We start from the raw sequence: 18,115 nt of genomic DNA on the forward strand, positions 1-18,115 counted from the left end.
TAGTTACCACTCCCTGATGAAGCAGAGCCTATTTAACTTTCAGTTTCCTTATGCATGAACATGAAGAGCCAATATGCTATATGAATCTTGATAAAATAGTAAGCAGGTGAGTACACTCAGGGAAGAACCAAGTTATCTATGAACTGCTGTCACCTGTTATTTGCAGTAGTTGTGTTAGTGCTGTGCTGGTTTCCCTGGGTGAAGAGTTGTGCCTTTCCCCTCTTACAGCTAGTGCAGTTCATCACTGCTCAAAAAACATTCATAAAGGGTTTCCAAACACTTTCTGCAACAGAAAAGGGCATCTCTGAAGCAGCATAACAAGGTAAGTGGCCAAAAAGTTGCAGCCAACTACAGAATGTTAGTACTTGGCTTTAATTAACCTTTAAACTAAATAGCAATCATCATGTTCTTGTGCATCATTTCCTCCCATTCTTGTGAACGGAACAAAGTGAAGTTTCTGTACTGCACCAGTAGAAGGTGAAAGGATAGTTAAAACTGAAACAGTTACAAATGATAAATAATTCATTGGGTTTTGTTGGGGGTTTTTGATACTCTCCCATCTTCCACCACCTCAGCTTAAAGGGCAATTTTTTTTACTGCCAAGTTGCAGGTGACAATTCATAGATCAGCATAAGTTCAACAAAAAGGCTCAAGCAGCTACAGTGAGACTGGTCTCGCTGACTTTACCAACGCCAGGTCCCATAAGGGAGATGCTTAAACAAAGCCTATAAAGAGCAGGGCAGGGTGGGAGTTACATGCAAGGAAAGGCTACTGGTGCCTATGTGCTACCACTTGCAAGTCTTAAGCCCAACCCATTACATCAAAGGTATTTAGTATTTTAGCTCACAGGTGAGAGACTACAGTGCCCTTGCCCAGGATTTTTAGGCCTGCTCTACCCTCTTCCACACAACTCCTGCCTGACAAACACAGGCTCTAGCATTTAACAGCAGCAGCACAGTAACACATTAATGACTTAGGGGGAAAAAAAAAATAACCACCAAACAACTGGTGTAGCCCAAGTTGGTTTTGCAATGCTTTTATTACTGTATATATTAACATTGTTTTGGATAGTATGTAGCAGGCATCTTGACATTTAAGTTCATTTGTGCACTTCTCTGAAGGGAAGCTGTTTTACCCTCAATACACCTCCTTCTGGTTCACTTCCTGATCTTAGCAGCACTCACTACTCCTACTGCTCCTGCTCTCAAGGAGGAGCAGGTCACATTATATAATGAATTATACCAACAAGCACATCTCTAATAGAAAGCACATCACTTTATTGTGAAGGTCTCAAGTGGAAGAGTTCAACTTAACCATGACAATACTTTATGTATTACAATTGCCTGTTGATTTATGCAACTATGTTGAAGAAAGCTGTTAGCCAAAGTCACCCCCCCCCCCCCAAAAAAAAAATCAGAGGATATTTGCACCAATTTTAGTTTATACCTCACAACATACCTAGGCTATATTTTTACTATCACAGGGTGTATTTACTACTAGGGGAATGTTACATGGTCTTTCAAACATGAGACTATTTACAGAATAGGCTGAACATTTGAGTTTAGATAAAGCTGAACAATTTTACATGTATAGGAAGTGTTATAGGCTAGCTTTCCTGTGGCTTTTAGCTAGACATCAGGCACTAATGATTTGATTAGCTCTGTACAAAGAATCACACTGTCCAAAACCTCTTGGCTGCTGGTTAGTTCCAAATTGTTCAAGATAGCGCCTACTTTGAGCAACAGTCTGTTGTGGGGCCTTACTGTCCCTGTTTCATCCTTTCCATGCCTCTATGCATAACAGAATAGAAGCTAAGCTGTTGCACTAAGTCAGAAGAGTATTGATTAAAAGAGGATGGAATTAACAGTATATAGAAAAGACATAATATACTGGTAGAAAGTTATACCACCTCAAGGTTACATTGAAGTCATTCATGTTAGGGAAATACTGTTGTCTCCCCTACTATGCAAAGCAGACAGGAATTCCCTAAATAAGAGTCCTTGAGAAATAAATTAAGTTCCAAGACTAAGTTAGGGAACTGTTGTACATTCAGAGTGCATTATGCCTCCATGAACATTGGCTGGGTGTTTCTGGTACAGCATATGTGCCTTAAGCACCATGACAACTCAGTCTTTTGGGCCATAGTCACTAGCTTTAGTTGCAGGGAAGGTCTCTGGTCTCCTAGAAGGTCTGAGAGCCATGGCTGCACACAGATATGTTTTGTGCACAATGCAAGCCTGATTTCCCCCTTAGCCATACAAATTAAGACAATATTTATCACCATACAGTTTGATATTACTTCCAATAAGTACAATATTTATTAAACATTTCTTCAGTTTTGTTACATATTGTGCAACAAATTACAATATTCTGCAGCCACAAATTATATGCAGAGTATGAAGAAACTATTAATCAGATAGTGTGATCTTTCCATTTATAATTCTACAAGAAGGAACTAGCAAATCAGATCTTACATATATCTTACTAAATTTTATGCATGGAAAGTGACAGACACTGTTGTGCTGTTTGATACAAAATGGCTAAACTTCATCTTCAGAAGACTAAACCTGACATCTAAACATGCCAATAGAAACATCAAAACAAAAATACATCCTAACCAACCACAGGAAACAGTCTGGTATCAGGAAAAGCAACAAGGATTACACGTTTATAAACCAGCACACAAAGGTTTAAAACAATTCTGAAAATGAAGTTAGCTGTCTTGAGTCAAGGGAATAAAAAAAGTCAGTATTGACCATTTACAATCTCTGACCTTTGTGGAGACGGTAAGAATCTGTTGTAGTGCAGCTACATACAGTACAATTCAGGCAATTTTTTTTTCACTTGGGTTCAGATTGCAAATTCATTGTTGTGAGACAAAAGGGGGGAGGCAAGTTTTAGCAGCAACCTCCACTAGACTGCTTGACTGGAGTGCTCTGAATTTTAACATTGGACTTCTCTGCACCACCAGCTGTCGCTCCCGGACCCATTCGTTTTTTAATCTCAGCAGCCATGGTCATGAAAGACTGTTCTACATTTGTGGCATTCTTTGCACTGGTTTCCAAAAACGGAATTCCAAGAGAATCTGCAAATTCCTGCAAATCGAGAAACAGCAAACAGTAAGCTCATACACTGGTTCATACCTCACCTTGTTTCCTGGTGCACCACTGGATAAACCCCAAGTTCCTAGACCACCACCCCACTCCCAAACTCCAGTCTGATAATGACTTGCACCACAAGGCATCATTGACATGGCACCTTGACATCTGTGTACCAAGACATTTCCCTGCACTAGAACTCACTCAAGTGCATTGCAATCCAGACTAGGTGCTCAACCAAGCAAATATACATCAGTATCAACATACCTTTGCTGTTGTATAGTCTACTACTTTCTTTGTGGTCAGATCACATTTGTTCCCCACCAACAACTTGTTGACGTTTTCACTGGCATAACGGTCTATCTCCTGCAGCCACTGTTTTACATTATTGAAAGACTCCTAGGAGATAAAAGAATTGTAAGCAAGACCCTTAACAAAAAGGAAAGCTCAGCACTATTCAGTGATGACTTGGAAAGAATATGAAGCACTATACTTAACCTATCAGTGTGATTCACAACCACAAGAGAGAAAACTCTCTAATGCTACAGTACTAACCTATCAGTGTGATTCACAACCACAAGAGAGAAAACTCTCTACTTTAATGCTACAGTACGCCCCTGATTGCCTCAGGATAGGTGAGTCAACACAGGGCCTATACAGCTCCTTAGCCCATGCTTCAAGCCCTACACAATCAGCCCTTCCTCCTTTGCTGCACTCCCCCATTATTTTTCCCTGCTCTGTATCTTGAATTGAATAGTCAACAACTTCTACCATCTGGAACTCTTCCTCCTCCTCCTCCTGTAGCAGAGATAAGACATGGCATACAGCTGAAACCAGAAGAATCCCAAGCATTTACAAAGCACCAGGTATTAGGTGCAAACCACACTGTTGTAGGGATGCTGGAACACCCTTTGACTCCAGAAATGCAGAACTGCTGTGCTGAACTGATATTGAAGTTAGTGATTGAACCCAATTGTTCTTTTTCTATTCATTTGGGAAACACTACACTTCGTAAGAGCCCTTCAAACAGGACAACTGCACCAGTAATCTTCAGAGATTCTTTCACAGAAAACACTGGCTCAGCTGTATCCTGTACACATGCTGACAATTTTCTGTTTCAAATGCCAGTTTTTGTTGCAGACCAAAGTTCAAGTACATTCAGAAATCTTTCAACAACTTGCATCAGTAACTCAGACTTCCTGCTACCAAAGGCAGGGTGAGAAGTATTCATGTAGAACAATCAGCTACCTGCCCAGCAAGTTTTAGGTTAAGCTTAAGATACAATTGCTTTAGACCCAGAGATCCCACTGCTCCTTTTATTTCTGTGTTTAGCTCCAAACCAGAGACTAACACATACATTAGCCTGATAAACCTTAACACAGCCTGAAGAACATGGTCACTGTCTCCTTAAGAAGCACCAAGTCATTACATTCCCAGTTTTATTTACTTATCAGCCTAGTGTATTCCACCTGGAGAAACTCTCCAAGCATAGGTTTAACACTTACCTGATCTGTAACATCATACACAACTATGATGCCATGAGCACCTCTATAGTAACTGGAAGTGATAGTTCGAAACCTCTCCTGTCCTGCCGTGTCCCACTACAAGGCAAATAACAAGATCAGTTACTGCAATGTAGCTGTACCAGCTTCCAGAAATACAGCTCAGCTCATCAGCCATCCAACTACAAACAGATCCAAGTCACAGCTACAGAAGTGACTCTGAAACTGTATGTATCAAATAGGATTTGATAAGATCAAGATATTTTAACTGAGAAGAATTACACTTCAGTAGGTGCTTTTCTAGAACTGCTCATTTGTTTAGTTTCAGACAAGTGTAGTCAAGAGATCTCACTGAGGAAAACATTAAGCAGTTTTGACCCATGAAGAAGCCATGGTTCAGTGGTCAGAAGAACAAACATGAGCCAGGGCTTGAAAACCTGTTAGGAATAAGGTCAGAGAGATGTGGGTCTCTAACATAACCACTCCACTTCAACTTCCTTAGTACAAGAGCTGCAGCAAAGGTATTTAAAGGCAACATCCTCTTCAGAGGATGAATTGCAACTCAAACCAAACCTGGTTCCCTTCTCCTGCTGGGAGAGTTAAGGAGGGACATTATGTGCTTGACCTCTCCCCACACCAGGACAGGAACAGCACTCACCCAAACATTCCTCTCCCTGGAGCCATGTCAAGAATAGGGCTAGCTGCACATTAAAAATAGCGAGACTCGCAGACAGATTTCAGCAGCAACAGCATTCTTAGTGGGCTGCTCTGGACTCAGGACAGCTACATTAGAGTCCAGAGGCTCAGGCTTAGGCTTAGGCTTCTGGCCATAAACTGGATGCCTGCTCCACAACATAGCCTGGAATCCCTGAGTCACTGCCTTCAAGTCCCAAGAGCCTCTGCTTGAGCTGGAAGCAGTGGCTGACAAGGATTGCATGACCTTGCACAGATATTAGATTTCATTACACCAGTCACCCTTTCAGAGTGCTTCAAGATTAGAGGAAAGAATTGCCAAGTCTCTTCCCCTGCTTATTCCAAGTGAAAGGCCAAAAGCATAACCAGAAAACACTAACCAGTGCTAAGGCAGACAGGCCAGTTACAAGCATTCATGTCAGGTTTTTCCATTCAGGTCAACAAAAGCAGAGTTCCCACCACTAGACGGTGCAGTCTGCTATTAACAGCTGCTATAGAATTCAGGCATCTTGGACAACTGTGTGACCTTCTTGCACTTACACAAATCCTTGCTACATACTGCAGAACTACACCAGTTTTGATACAAGAGCACTCCAGCACAGCATTCTACCCTTCTTCAGCTCACAGCCCATAGTGCCTTTTAAATACTTAAGCTTTCTTTTCTTCCCAGGAAAATAAATTTATAACAGGTTATTTCCTCTTTCAGGCAAACAGCCTTGATAAGCATCCTTTAAGGACAGGTCATGGGAAGTCTTCTAATCCTGTAAAAACTGCCTAGCCTTCCTTCTAACAGGGAAGATACCACTTATATTTTAATGATTAAAGTACAAAGGTAACTACCAATCCTTATGAATATAATTCTGTGCTTCAACAGATTAAAGTACCCAGGAGTTGAGAAATACTACTTACTATCTGAAGCTTGATTGTTTTCCCATCTAGTTCTATAGTTCTGATTTTGAAGTCCACACCAATCGTGCTGATGTAACTTTCTGTGTACGTGTCATCCTAGGAGAAAGAGTGAACATAAGTCAAGCCAGCTGCACCTCTTCCGCAGTCACCTACTGTATTATGCAACAGGTAGGCACCAGGCAAAGCTACTTACTTCCCTAGCAAAAACAGTCTGATCTTTCATGGCAAAGTCCAATAGGTAGCTAGGCATTTCCACCGAGTATTTACTTCTCCAAAATTCTGCAAAGTTTTTTAAAAGCACCTCAAACAACAAGATTTATGTTCCAAAAACTAGTCAAAAAGCCTCTTTTCTGGAAATCCTGTAATGTTAAGTCCTTTTGAACTGTAGTTTAAAAAAAAAGTCTTTGCTCATGTTGGCAGACTGCAGAGCTACTTAGAAAAACCATTATAGTTATTAAAATGCCTCAGATTTTTATCTGCCTTTGATGGTTTTTCATCTGTATTACATAGCAGCTACCTACAAGTCAGAGCCTTTGCCTCAGTCACACTCCATCTGAATTTCAGATCCTCTGCTGCCACAGCTGGTTGCCAAGGCAGTTTAGAGTTACAGCTTGGGTACTTGTGTTAAGTCCTCTGCTCTGCAGTCTGTGTAAATACAGGAAGGAAAATGCAGCACTGGTTTAGCAGCTTGCATAGAGCTGACTGCAGAGTCTTCAGCAGGCCTTAAGATACACAGGAAGTGCTTGCATCAGTCTTTGCTACCTTCTAGTGATTGTTAGCTTGCCAGCATGAAGGAATTCTCTATTCCTGAAGTACCAGTAGGATAGAACTTCATGTAAAATATACCACAAAAGGCTTTATGTAACCAACAGCTATCAAAAAAGCAAGGGGTTTCTTTGGGTTGTGAATGGAAGGCACCTTAGGTAATACATCTGCCTGAGGGAACACATGCAAGTAAGAATAAAGCATTAAGGCTTTTAGAATGACATGACATTTATTTCCTTCACATTTCAATACTCAGAAGGGTATGTTTGAAAAGCCTTATGCCTTTTAACCTATAGCAGGAAGAACACAGGTAAATGAATGCTGTGGTAATTCCTTATGTCAGGGTAAAATAGCTTACTTAATAGCTCTTTCCTTTAGAAACCTGACTTTCTTAGTTGAAGAAACACCAGATAACTGAGCACAAACTTAAGGTGGCTATCAAAAAAGAAAAGTTGGGATTATTCATATGAAGCCAAAATTAATCCAAAAGTTTCTGCAAGAGAAGCAGGCTAGACTGATCTGGGAGTACTGCTCCAGCCTTGGTGTCACTTCCAATCCACCACCTCCACCAGTTCTGTGAGCAGAGCAGGTTACATCTTCCTAGTGTCCATACTGTCTCCCTGTCCTAATACTGCACAAAGAGCGGTTTTAACAGCTTTAACTTAGGTGATGCTATTTGTACACACCAGAGCACCATTTCATATTAATAACATTAAACACAACAGGCTCTTTCCAGAGGTGCCTAGAGCAATTGTTTAGGCTGTGAAACTGCTGCCATCATCTTGCAGTAGTATCAGACTCTAGTTTCTGAACTAATGCCCCACATTCTCCCTTCCTTCCTATCCTCCCATGGCAACGTAAAGCTGCATTTTGGCATAGATATAGATAAGGAGTTCACTGGATTCCAGCTTTTTCTACTCAGAGCTGTCAAACCCATTTTACCTTTTCCTGTTGACAAGAAAACTAGAGTTTCTTGCATCAAGTTTCAGCCACAGAAGCTCACCAGCAATTTTAACATTTATTATACACTCATTCACTAAAGGAAGCATAAGGCCTTATTATTCCTAGAATATTATTTAAATTACTTCCCCCTCTGGCTAAGCAATTGGTAGGCCTTTTCAATGAAGATATCAAACCTCATTTGGCTGAAAATATTCAGATCAAGTAGTAACTGATCAAGGTCTTGCCCTGACACATTTGTACTCTTCATGACTGAAGGCACACACCCCAGAATTCAAGTATGTTCTTCCATCTTCAGTGTTCTACCACTAGTGTAATGATGGACATTAAGATATCTTGTTCTCCAGTAACAGGAAAATGAGAATTAAACTTAACTGGACATATTCTTGATATTACTTCTTTCCATATTACTCAAATACATCAGCTAGAAACAAATGCAGAAGACAGGAGGGTTTTGCCATAATTTAATTATTCCTTGGTATACCAGACCTGACAGACATCAGTCCTTTCAAGTAGTTGTTGTAGCAGAGAAGTTCTTGCTAAGTACCTGGTAGCTTTTTTACATAAAGTTTTCAAGCATGATCACTTACTGCAAACCTAAGTAGAAGGCAAGATTTCCCAACACCGGAGTCTCCAATCAGAAGTAGCTTGAATAAATAGTCACTGCAGAAGAAAACACAAAATTAAGTCACTTAATGAAAAACACTATCAAGAACGAAGGTCCTTATAGCTAGTATATTACGATGTTTGAGAAGGGTCAATTAACTCACTACTAGGGAAGTCACCTACAACTCCAAGCTTCTCTATCCAGTTTAGACACTCTCACAATTTACTTCATTTACTTGGTAAGGGAAGTGTGATGTAGATGCTCTGAACACAGCATTTTTGTGCAGAACTGTGCTTTCCTAGGAAGTTACTCTGGGGTATTAAGTGTGACTAACACCTAGACTAACAGTCCTACTTCAGCCCTTTGTGGTCTAGCTAAGATGAAAATCATGCTTCACAATTAAGTGCAAGCCTCATGGCTTGGTTGAGTGACTCAAGTAACATGCAGATCGTAGTAATAGCCTGCTGTCCACCAGAGCCATCATCCCCCTATCATCTTTAAAGTCAAAGGTTTGATTCCACTGTCCAGCTTCACAAACACCATGTAGCTGGCCAAAAGCAACCAATTCTTTCCTCAGTTTAAGTTACCCAAATTTAAGTTCCAGCAGAATCCAACAGCATAACATTCAATTTAAATATACAAACTAAACTCTAAGTTTAGTTAGAGCTGTTAAAGCAGAATGAACATCCACCTTCCACGATAAGACTATTAACAGCTGAGAGTGACCACATACTTCACTTGCCTTTCAGGAATTAAAACAAAGCTAAAGCCATTGCCAAATGAGGATACATTCATTCTCTAGAAGGTGTCAGGTGTGACACCAGGAATTCTCAAGATACACTGGAAGAGGTAACAATTTTTTTTGCTTAATGTCAAGTCCTCCCAACATTGAGGGAACAAGCACAGTATCATCAGTGACTGAACTAGTCTTATACTTCAAAGAGTAGTGAAGATTTCACTGTTGGCAAAGCATTAGATTTTGTGTTAGTCATAAGACCAAGGGGGCAGTTTAATACTAGAGATCAAGTAGCAGAGAAAAAGCAACAAACCACCACTTACACAAGTTATTTTGCTTTGTAAGTACTAGACTACCCATTCTAGGTTTACAACTCTTCAGCCCTGTAGTGTCCAGAATTAAGTCCTGTTCTCATTTAACCACTAGAGTTTACAACAGACATATTTCTATGCCCACTTAGCCAAACCGAGAAGATAAAAATTATGCAAATGCCTGCAGTCAACTGTCCCCACCTATTATTCCCTACTAACACTGCCACTGACTCCGTCTGGCAGGAATCCAGCCAGGAAACCGCATCCATCCCCAGCTAGTAACAGCCAAGCAGATGGTCAACTGCTCAGCTTTTCACCACTCCTCTGCTCAAGTGCCCAAATGACTGTCATCTTGGCTGGTCCCAGACTTCAAGAACACACTCAACTGAAATGTTCATCAGTTTCCACAGCACTTCTCTCAAGGCTAGAGAGAAGTCAGAAGTGGCAAGTGTAGCAACTAATAAGCTGACATTTAAAAATACAACCTTCCCCCACAGTGTAAACCTAAAAGCACTCAAGGTATTTAAAAAAAAAAAATCAAAGTCAAAGGATATCTAGCAGTTTACAGTCACAGAACTGACTACTCCACCTGTCAAGTCATGTACTAATACAATGCAAGATGGTTTTAGTAGAATGACAGTTAACCCAAACTGTTTAGGGGAGATAAGTTATATTGCATCACAACCCACATATCTTAACAGCTTCAAGACAGCTGAAGCATCATTACTGCCCATACTCTTACACTGGTGATAACAGACAAAATACATGTTTCTTGAAGTTTGGGCCTGCCCATAAGGCAACACCGAAACCCCCCCTCACCACCTGCAGTCCCAAGCACTGCCTCCCTGGGTGCTTCAAAAAGAACAGTTTTGTGTTTCTGGTGGCTCCACTTGCAGAAACTCCACCACAGCCACACTGACGAGCTAGTCACTGAGGATGTACAGTTGTGCTTTACCACAAAAAAAAGTGTTTTAAGCCTAAGGATCACTGAAGTGGGACTGTATTGACCAGTGGTACAGTTACCCTCAGCTACCTGGCTCCGCTGCCTCTCAGCCACCAACATCACCTAGGAACCCAGGCAAGGGGCTACCCCGTAGCAACTGTAGCAAGAGACATTTAAAACTTCTTACCCCCACTAATAATTTCATCCCCCAAGAGCAGAGAAACTATGTAACCTGGAGACCAAAGTAAGGTACAATAGCTCTGAGACCCAGTCCACTGTTAAACCTATGCCTTCTTCCCCAGGATTATGCATAAACTGAAGCCACAATTGCCTCAGCCTTCAAAAAGCTCCTTCCTACATCAGCAGGAAACTTTGGTTGTTCAATTCCCTGCAAAACCAGAATTTTCAGCAATCCTGAAGTTAAATTATTACTTACAGTAAGCACTGATACACTTGAAATTATTAGAGCTTGTAGCATGTTATAATCCCTTTAAGAATGGTAATACAGCAACATTACCACTACATTGTCTTCACTAAAATTAGTGGGAAAAAAAATAGTTCCTTCCTGGTGTATGTAAGGCTTCAGCTATGAGTCTGAAAGATTCACTTCAGAGCCTTCCCTTGCTTCCAAGGGGAACTGAGGTCTCCCCAGCCCCCAAACATCAAGTAACTTGTCTTCCTCCGTTACTCTTAGTGCTAAGGGCAGCTCCCAACCAGATCTACCCTGCTATTAAATCTTTTACTGTTCAGAAGCAAACAAGAACAATAATGGTTTATGCACAGCACTACTGCTAACTTAACACAACAAGGACCCAGAAGGCTTAATAACAAAGATGTCAAACCCAATATTTAAGACCTTCTGACACTTTGGGCTTTCCAGAAGCAAGTGACAAACACAGGCTCATACGGTAACTTAGGCCACCTGCCTCACCCCCACCAAAACCAGGGCCAGTCCCAGTCAAGCTGGGGCATGGCTGGAAATGGCCTTTACTGAGTTAGCTCTGTCTCTGACCTTAGAAATGGGTGCTGTGTCACAAAAACCTAGTTTTGCCAGGTAAGAAAGACTGATGCTTAGACCTGCATCAATTCAGAGATAATTTAAGTAGAATCTTGCTATTTAGGTTTTAAAAAATTAAAATCATTCCATATTTCAATTATATGGTGCCTTCCTTTCTAGGTACAGTTGCATTAGGACCTCTTAAAATACAGCAGTTGCCTATATAGGGGCCCTAGAACCAAATGAGCAGTCCATTACACATGGTATGATGCTAGAGACAGCTCTCAAGAGTACAGCAACAGTTTAAATTGAAAATGAAAACAAGCCACAAAAATTTGCAGAAACCTATTTCTAGACTGAACTACACTGATAGAATATTTGTGTTAATGGGTTCAACTGTAGCGATGTGTCCAACAAGCCATGCAGGTTAATTGTGGTATTTGCTCCTGAAGAGCCACACAAGCATTTCTGAAGCCACTGAATTTTTGCTCTTCAAACCTTAAGGCCTAACTCATCAGCTCTCCCAGTTTAGGGAGCCTTCATAAAGCAGGCTAAGCTATGCAGCTTAGCCTTCTCCACACTACTTGGAGATAATGTGAATTCAGATTTATCATTCAACTATTTCTCACCATTTATATAAGCAAGTCATACTTAGCACCCCTAAGAGAGAGCACACTGGAAGAATGTGCACAGCAAGGCAGGCAGGTACTGTCAGTAACAGTGAGGCTTTCAAATGCTCCCCAGCAGGAAGAGGATATGGTAACTTCCTCTTGCCAAAGAGATAAAGGATATATATGTTCAGCTTAATTGCCTCTTGCAAAAAAAAAAAAGGCACCTCCAAAACAGCCCTGTCAAATTTTTGAGCAGTGAAGCAGCATCCTCCTGTACAAGCATTTTCCACACAGTAGTCAGCAAGTTCAGCAGAAGACCAGGAAGTTAAGTTTAGGACACACCTGGCCAAAGCTGTGTGGAAGAAGGGACCTGTGGGCCTCCAAGATACTACTGTTTATACAGGTAGACATATGGGGATTTTTTTTTTTTTTTTAAATGCTGGGAAGCTTTTATGCCAAAACAGACAAGACTAGGTAGTCCTCCGTCTCCAACAAGGAACTGCTGGAATCGGCTTTAATCACTGATGTCAGCTGCAAGTTTATTGTAAACAGGTACTCACAGCAGCCTCAAATCCCTAGTCTTTGTTCTACCACCCAAGAAATTTTGAAGAGGAGCATGACTGTCACTCTGATTACACACTGCTTGTGTAAGTAAACAGAACCCAGAAGACATAATGCCACTTTGCATCGCAGATTGCTGTTTGGGAAGGTTAGAACACAAACAATTTCAGATGATTCCAGCAACCCAGCAGCTGTCACTTGATTGTCATCTACTGAACAGCATCACACAAGTCTGAAAACCCCTGCACAAGTACTCTCTAACACTTCTAAAGAACACAAAAACCCCCAAGTTTTACTTGGAATAAGCACTTCATTTCCCCATCTCCCCTTGAAGAAGGTATCTAGAACAAGATCCAGACACTATAGAGTATTGATCAAGATTAACTCCTGATACCACTTGGCTGTTAGATAGTTTACCCACCAGTGTGTTTATGCTAGTCAGCCTACTACACACAAGTTGCAGAATGGGTAGGAAATGCCGAACCTGACATGATCTAGTCTCAACAGAGTCAATATTGACACTTTGCTCATTTAAACACCATAAAGGGGGAGGAACACAGAAGGAATACATCCCAGTGCTGGGTGGGCAGGTGTTTTCAGTATTTAGCTTCCAAACACTAGCACTAATATCTCATCCATCCCTCTTCAGCTCCTTCACTCAAACAAAAAAGCACACTAACTAGTCCAGCAGGCTTTCCCACAGCCCTGAAATTTCAAGGAAGCTCTCAGAAGCACACAAACCTCCTTCAAACCCTTGCACCAGCAGCAGTCCTATAAGTTTAACAGGAAAATTGAAGGAGGCAAGTCTTTTTATTAAGAAATTTTAACTAGCTGTCCCACTGACCTCTGACAGAGAGTTCTGGCATGCCCAGAAGAGAGGATCTGGGGCTACAGCCTTATCTGAAGCTGTGATAAGGAAGTGAGAATGTGTTACATTATAGGCAAGGCACTTCTAAAAGGACAAACAGACATTTGTACCTGTATCTGTTACAGGTAACTAGAAGGAATAATGTCATAATCCCATAAGTCTTATTCCTGGTTTAACATTGATCCAAGTATACATACTGCAGTGACAGATATTTTCTGTCTATCTCAGCACACCCTTCCCATCTTCTATCCTCATCCTGCAGACACAACCCCATCAGGAAGCAGCAATACTACAAATTAATCTTAAACTACAGCTTTTTGTCTTTGTTTTGCTTTCAAGAACTTGGCTGTCCTCACCACCAGGAATGAGCACTCTCCACTGAGAATGAGTCTCCCTCAAAACATTTTCCCCATCTTCACAGCTGCATTCAGTATCTCATTGCAGGGAACTACTCTCTGCATCAAGAGCCTAGAAAGCTGAGAGGCTTCGGGAAAGGCAAAAAGAAAAAATCTATTGAAAAAGTCCCCTTCAATCCATTTCTGCACACAGAGTGTTAGTGGCCTAACTCCTTGCAGGCGGTTTTCCACTACAGAACCCACCAGTCTGCACGGTAAATTTGAGTCTAACTCTGAGAGTCATTACAACCACAGAGGCACCAACAATTTGTTGGTCTCTCACCCACTACCTCCAGCTACCGTTTTGGTGTTTTCCAAAGCTACATGAGCAAGCTTGTTACGTAATCTTGCCAAGACATAACTTGAGTTCCTGGCTGTACCTCTTAGTTTTCATCAACTCCCTCACGCTAGCTGATGACTACTTTGCCTTCTACTCCTATTTGCTCTTCAGGTGATTTTAACAGGCCCCAGAGTGCTTGCAGCCATGCTACCATAAGCAGAGAGCACAAAAGCCATGACCATGCAAGTCAGTAGCCTCAACTGTGTGTAAAAGCATGCTCTGAGGACAAAAGTTGTTCAAGTGTCATCCATGAACAGAGACAATGAGTATCCAGAGCAGTAATGTCATACCACATGTGCATTTCAATACCATAACCACTTCAGTTACATTGGAGTGCACAGCGGCTTCATCATCCCAAACTGGAGTGCCAGCAAAGCCAGCGTCAGTGAAAGAATCCTAAAAATACTCTCCAACACTCAAGTGTTGAGAGTGCATCAGCTGTTTTTTAAAGTGCTTTTTAAACTAATCCTAAGTCTCTCCTCTTCTTCACGCAAAAAAACCATGAGCAAAACAAGGTTTATTGTCCCCGACATCCCGGTGGGCAGGCCACTGCTCTTACAGTTGCCAGGATACAGACAACTATTGACCAGAGAGCTCAGACATCCTTACTCCCGAGCAGGCCGATTAGAGAAAGAGGCCATATTCACACAACGAGATACAACGACCCTCCGAAAAAAAAAAAAAAAACCCAAACACAAAACTGTGCCATCACCAGGTCTTCTAGGCAAGTGCTATTTCAGCTCAAGACAGCCCCAAGAGCATTTCATTATCAAGTCACAGCGTTGCAAAATCTACATAGGCAAGAAGTGTTTTGCAAGAACCATGTGACACACACATGACTTGCAGCTAAAGTGAAGGGTGGACCTCTGACTACTAAGCCGCCAGCAGCAACCGGCCAGGAAGATCGGCTTTCACAAAGAGCTGGTTTTCCCCCCCGTCACTTGTTGGAGCTGGAGCCCGAGCTCCGAGGCCTATTTTCCAGGTCCGGAAAAAATCGCCGTCAAGTGCGCCCATACTTACTTCGCCACCGACAGCGCTCCCGGGGCGGGAGGCGGGATGCCGAAACCACCCAGATCACCGGGCCCATCGCGCCGGTTTACAGCGGGGACATCATTAACTTTTCATGGCCCGCCGTACGGCTGCCCGCCACCCCCCCCCCTCCGACCCCGGTGCCCGTAACCCAACCCCACCACCCCCCCGCTCCGGGGACGGCACCAGCAGGCCCAAGGCCTGCCCTCCGCCGCCGCCGGGGCAGTGCTCCCTCGGTGACCGGGGGTAGGCGACGGGCCGCCGGAGGCCCGAAGGCTCGGCCCCCCCCCCCCCACCCCGCGCCAGGCCTGGCGGCGGCCTCCCCCCACCCCGCGCCGCGGCCTGCCGATCGCGGCCCTCCCGGCGAGGGGCAGCGGGGCCCGCGGTCGCGGCGAGGCCCTCCCCCGGTCCGCACTCACTATTCGGGATTCATGCTGGACATGTCCGTGGGGCCCGCGGCCCGAGGGACGGCGAGCGCGCTCTGGGGGGGGGGGGGCGGTCGCGGCCTGGCACCTCCCGCCGCCGAGGCGGGCGCTCCGCGGATGCAGGCGTCCAACGGCTCCCGCCTTCGCCCGGCGCTCGGCTCGGCCTGCCCCTCCGCCGGCGCCCTGCCCGCTCCGCGGCCTCCGCGCTCGCTCCTCAGCCCAAAATGGCTGCCAGAGCCCAACCAGGAAACGGGGCGGCCTCTCGCCGAGCAGCGCTTACATGGCCGGGGGCCGGTGGCGGGGCATGCCGGGAAAGCGAGTTCGCGCAGCCGCGGCAGACCGGCGCCGCCGGGCGGCCGCGCCCGCCGCCGGGGGACTCGCTTTCCCGGCGGACCCTGCGGCGGCGCCGGCGCATGCGCGCCGGCCGGCCTTTCTTCCCTCGGCCCCGTCGGCTCGGCGCGGCGGCCGGCGCGGCGGATTGGCCGGGGAGGAGCCGGCTCGGGGTGACGTCGGCGGGAAGACGTGGCAGCTCGGCCGAGTCACCGCGCGGGCAGGAGAGGGGCGTGGCCTCGGCGGGCGTGGCGGGGCGTGGCGGGGCAGGGCAGGGCGCCCCCCCGCGGTCGGCGGGGGCCACCGGGCGCCCCGGCCGGGAAACGGCGGGCTGGGGTTGGCGGCGGGGCCGGGCGGACCCCGCGGGCTGCGGGGAAGGGGCTTCCCCGGCCATGAGGTGCCGCGCCCAGCCCTCCCTCCCGTCTGGGATCGAAACCCCCCGCCCCTCACGGCCCGGCCGGAGTTTGATTTTCCCCGTCGGTTACGTTTCCTCCGCTCTAAACACGGGCGACAGGAGAGGGAGATCCCGACCCCCGTCCGGCGTCCGCTGGCGTCCGGCGTCCGCGTACCCCTTGGGTTTTGAAACGTTCCCCAAAGGCCTTTGGCCAGGTGGGTTCGCTGGGAGGGACGAGCGAGGCAGGCCCCAACGGGAGAGGGCCGTCCCCGTTTCCCCTGAGGGGGAGACCCGGCCGGCCACTGCCGGGAGGAGGACGAGGACGAGGACGCCCGCTCTGCTGCCCCTTCCACCGCTTACCCTCCGGCCGGGTGGGGGCACAAACGGAGGCACCGTAACAAAAATAGGAACAAGAGGGGTGGCGGGCAGCGCAACGACGGCTGTAGCAGAACACGGCGCCCGTAGGAGCCGAGACCTCTTTTCTCCACGTGCATTAATAAGTGACAGTGCCTTTTCGCACCGCCGTCGCATCTTTTATCAAAGGCATTCTATGCGCATTAATTAGTCACATTTCATAACGTTCTTTGGGCACAGTAAATATTACCGCGCTCATTCTACTGCTGGGAAACGGGCAGGGAGAGATTGTCACACGCCAGGGATCTCGGAGCAAACAACCTGTTAAAGCTGGAAGAATTCAGAATACAGGAGCCTAGTTTTCTGGTCAACCACTTGAAACAAATTCTTACAGAATATCAAGTTGTATCACTGGCATTTTTAGTTGTTTATGCTTTCAGATTTATTCCTAACAAACTCCTAGCCTTTTCAACACTGTCGGAAAGAGCGCATCGCTGCAACATTACACATCATTCTAGACTCATATGCAGAGCGCTGCTAAACCTTAGAAGTCTTAACAGCTCCTCGTAATCAGCTCGGGAATTTAAATCCCTACTAAATACATATTATCTGACATTATTTCGTTACAGAGGGCACACTATAATATATTGACCAAAGTTTATCTTCCAACTGGCTCAAAGGACAGGAGGAACAATCCGCGAATGGATTGCGAGATCACTGAAACATCCCCCACAGGGAAGTGCGTGTAGGACTTCATCTTCATACAGCAAGCTGGGAAGCGCTGCTGCAGCCATTTAGATGTGAATCTGTTCACACGCTGACTTCCAGCAAGCTGCAAGTCACCAGCCATGTCGGTACACCAAGGGACTACCAGAATAGCCGACGTGAATGGGAGCCTTTCCACTGGATGGCAACAGAAGAGAGCTGAATCCCCAGAGGAACTGAAATTGCGCCGTCTTGTCCTTTTTTCCCCCCACAATAAGATCATGAAAAGTCACTCATGCTTCACGCATCCTCATGGTTTTAATATAGTCATGTTCAATTCCTTAAAAAAAGTCAATAAACTGTGCCGACTATAATTGGAAATATCGAGCATTGCTTAAAAAAGGTTTTGGGTTTCCTTTGCTTTCTTGCATTGCTTGTTAGGTAACATAATCTGCAGATGAATCTACGACATAAATTACTGTAGGTACTGCTTCTGCGGTGGCCATCGTTGGAGATTCTACTTCTGTGTCCCTATATACATTGTGTATTTGTGAAACAATACCCATTTTGTTTGATGTTTGC

The 18,115-nt window shown here is 44.7% G+C and overlaps 1 protein-coding gene across 1 annotated transcript; it reads right to left on the reverse strand.

Annotated features, from left to right (window-relative positions):
- Positions 1-1,020: 1,020 nt before the first annotated feature.
- On the reverse strand, positions 1,021-16,165 carry RAB1A (RAB1A, member RAS oncogene family). The gene is given in 9 exon segments (XM_030022982.1): positions 1,021-3,095; positions 3,366-3,497; positions 4,604-4,699; positions 6,203-6,298; positions 8,518-8,590; positions 15,745-15,881; positions 15,884-15,961; positions 15,963-16,100; positions 16,103-16,165. Coding segments are annotated over 9 exon segments (1,011 nt in total). The 3' UTR covers positions 1,021-2,897.
- Between the last annotated feature and the right edge of the window lie 1,950 nt (positions 16,166-18,115).

The sequence above is a fragment of the Aquila chrysaetos genome, chromosome 8 (assembly GCF_900496995.4).
Source record: "Aquila chrysaetos chrysaetos chromosome 8, bAquChr1.4, whole genome shotgun sequence".
In the NCBI taxonomy this organism is placed as follows: Eukaryota; Metazoa; Chordata; class Aves; order Accipitriformes; family Accipitridae; genus Aquila; species Aquila chrysaetos.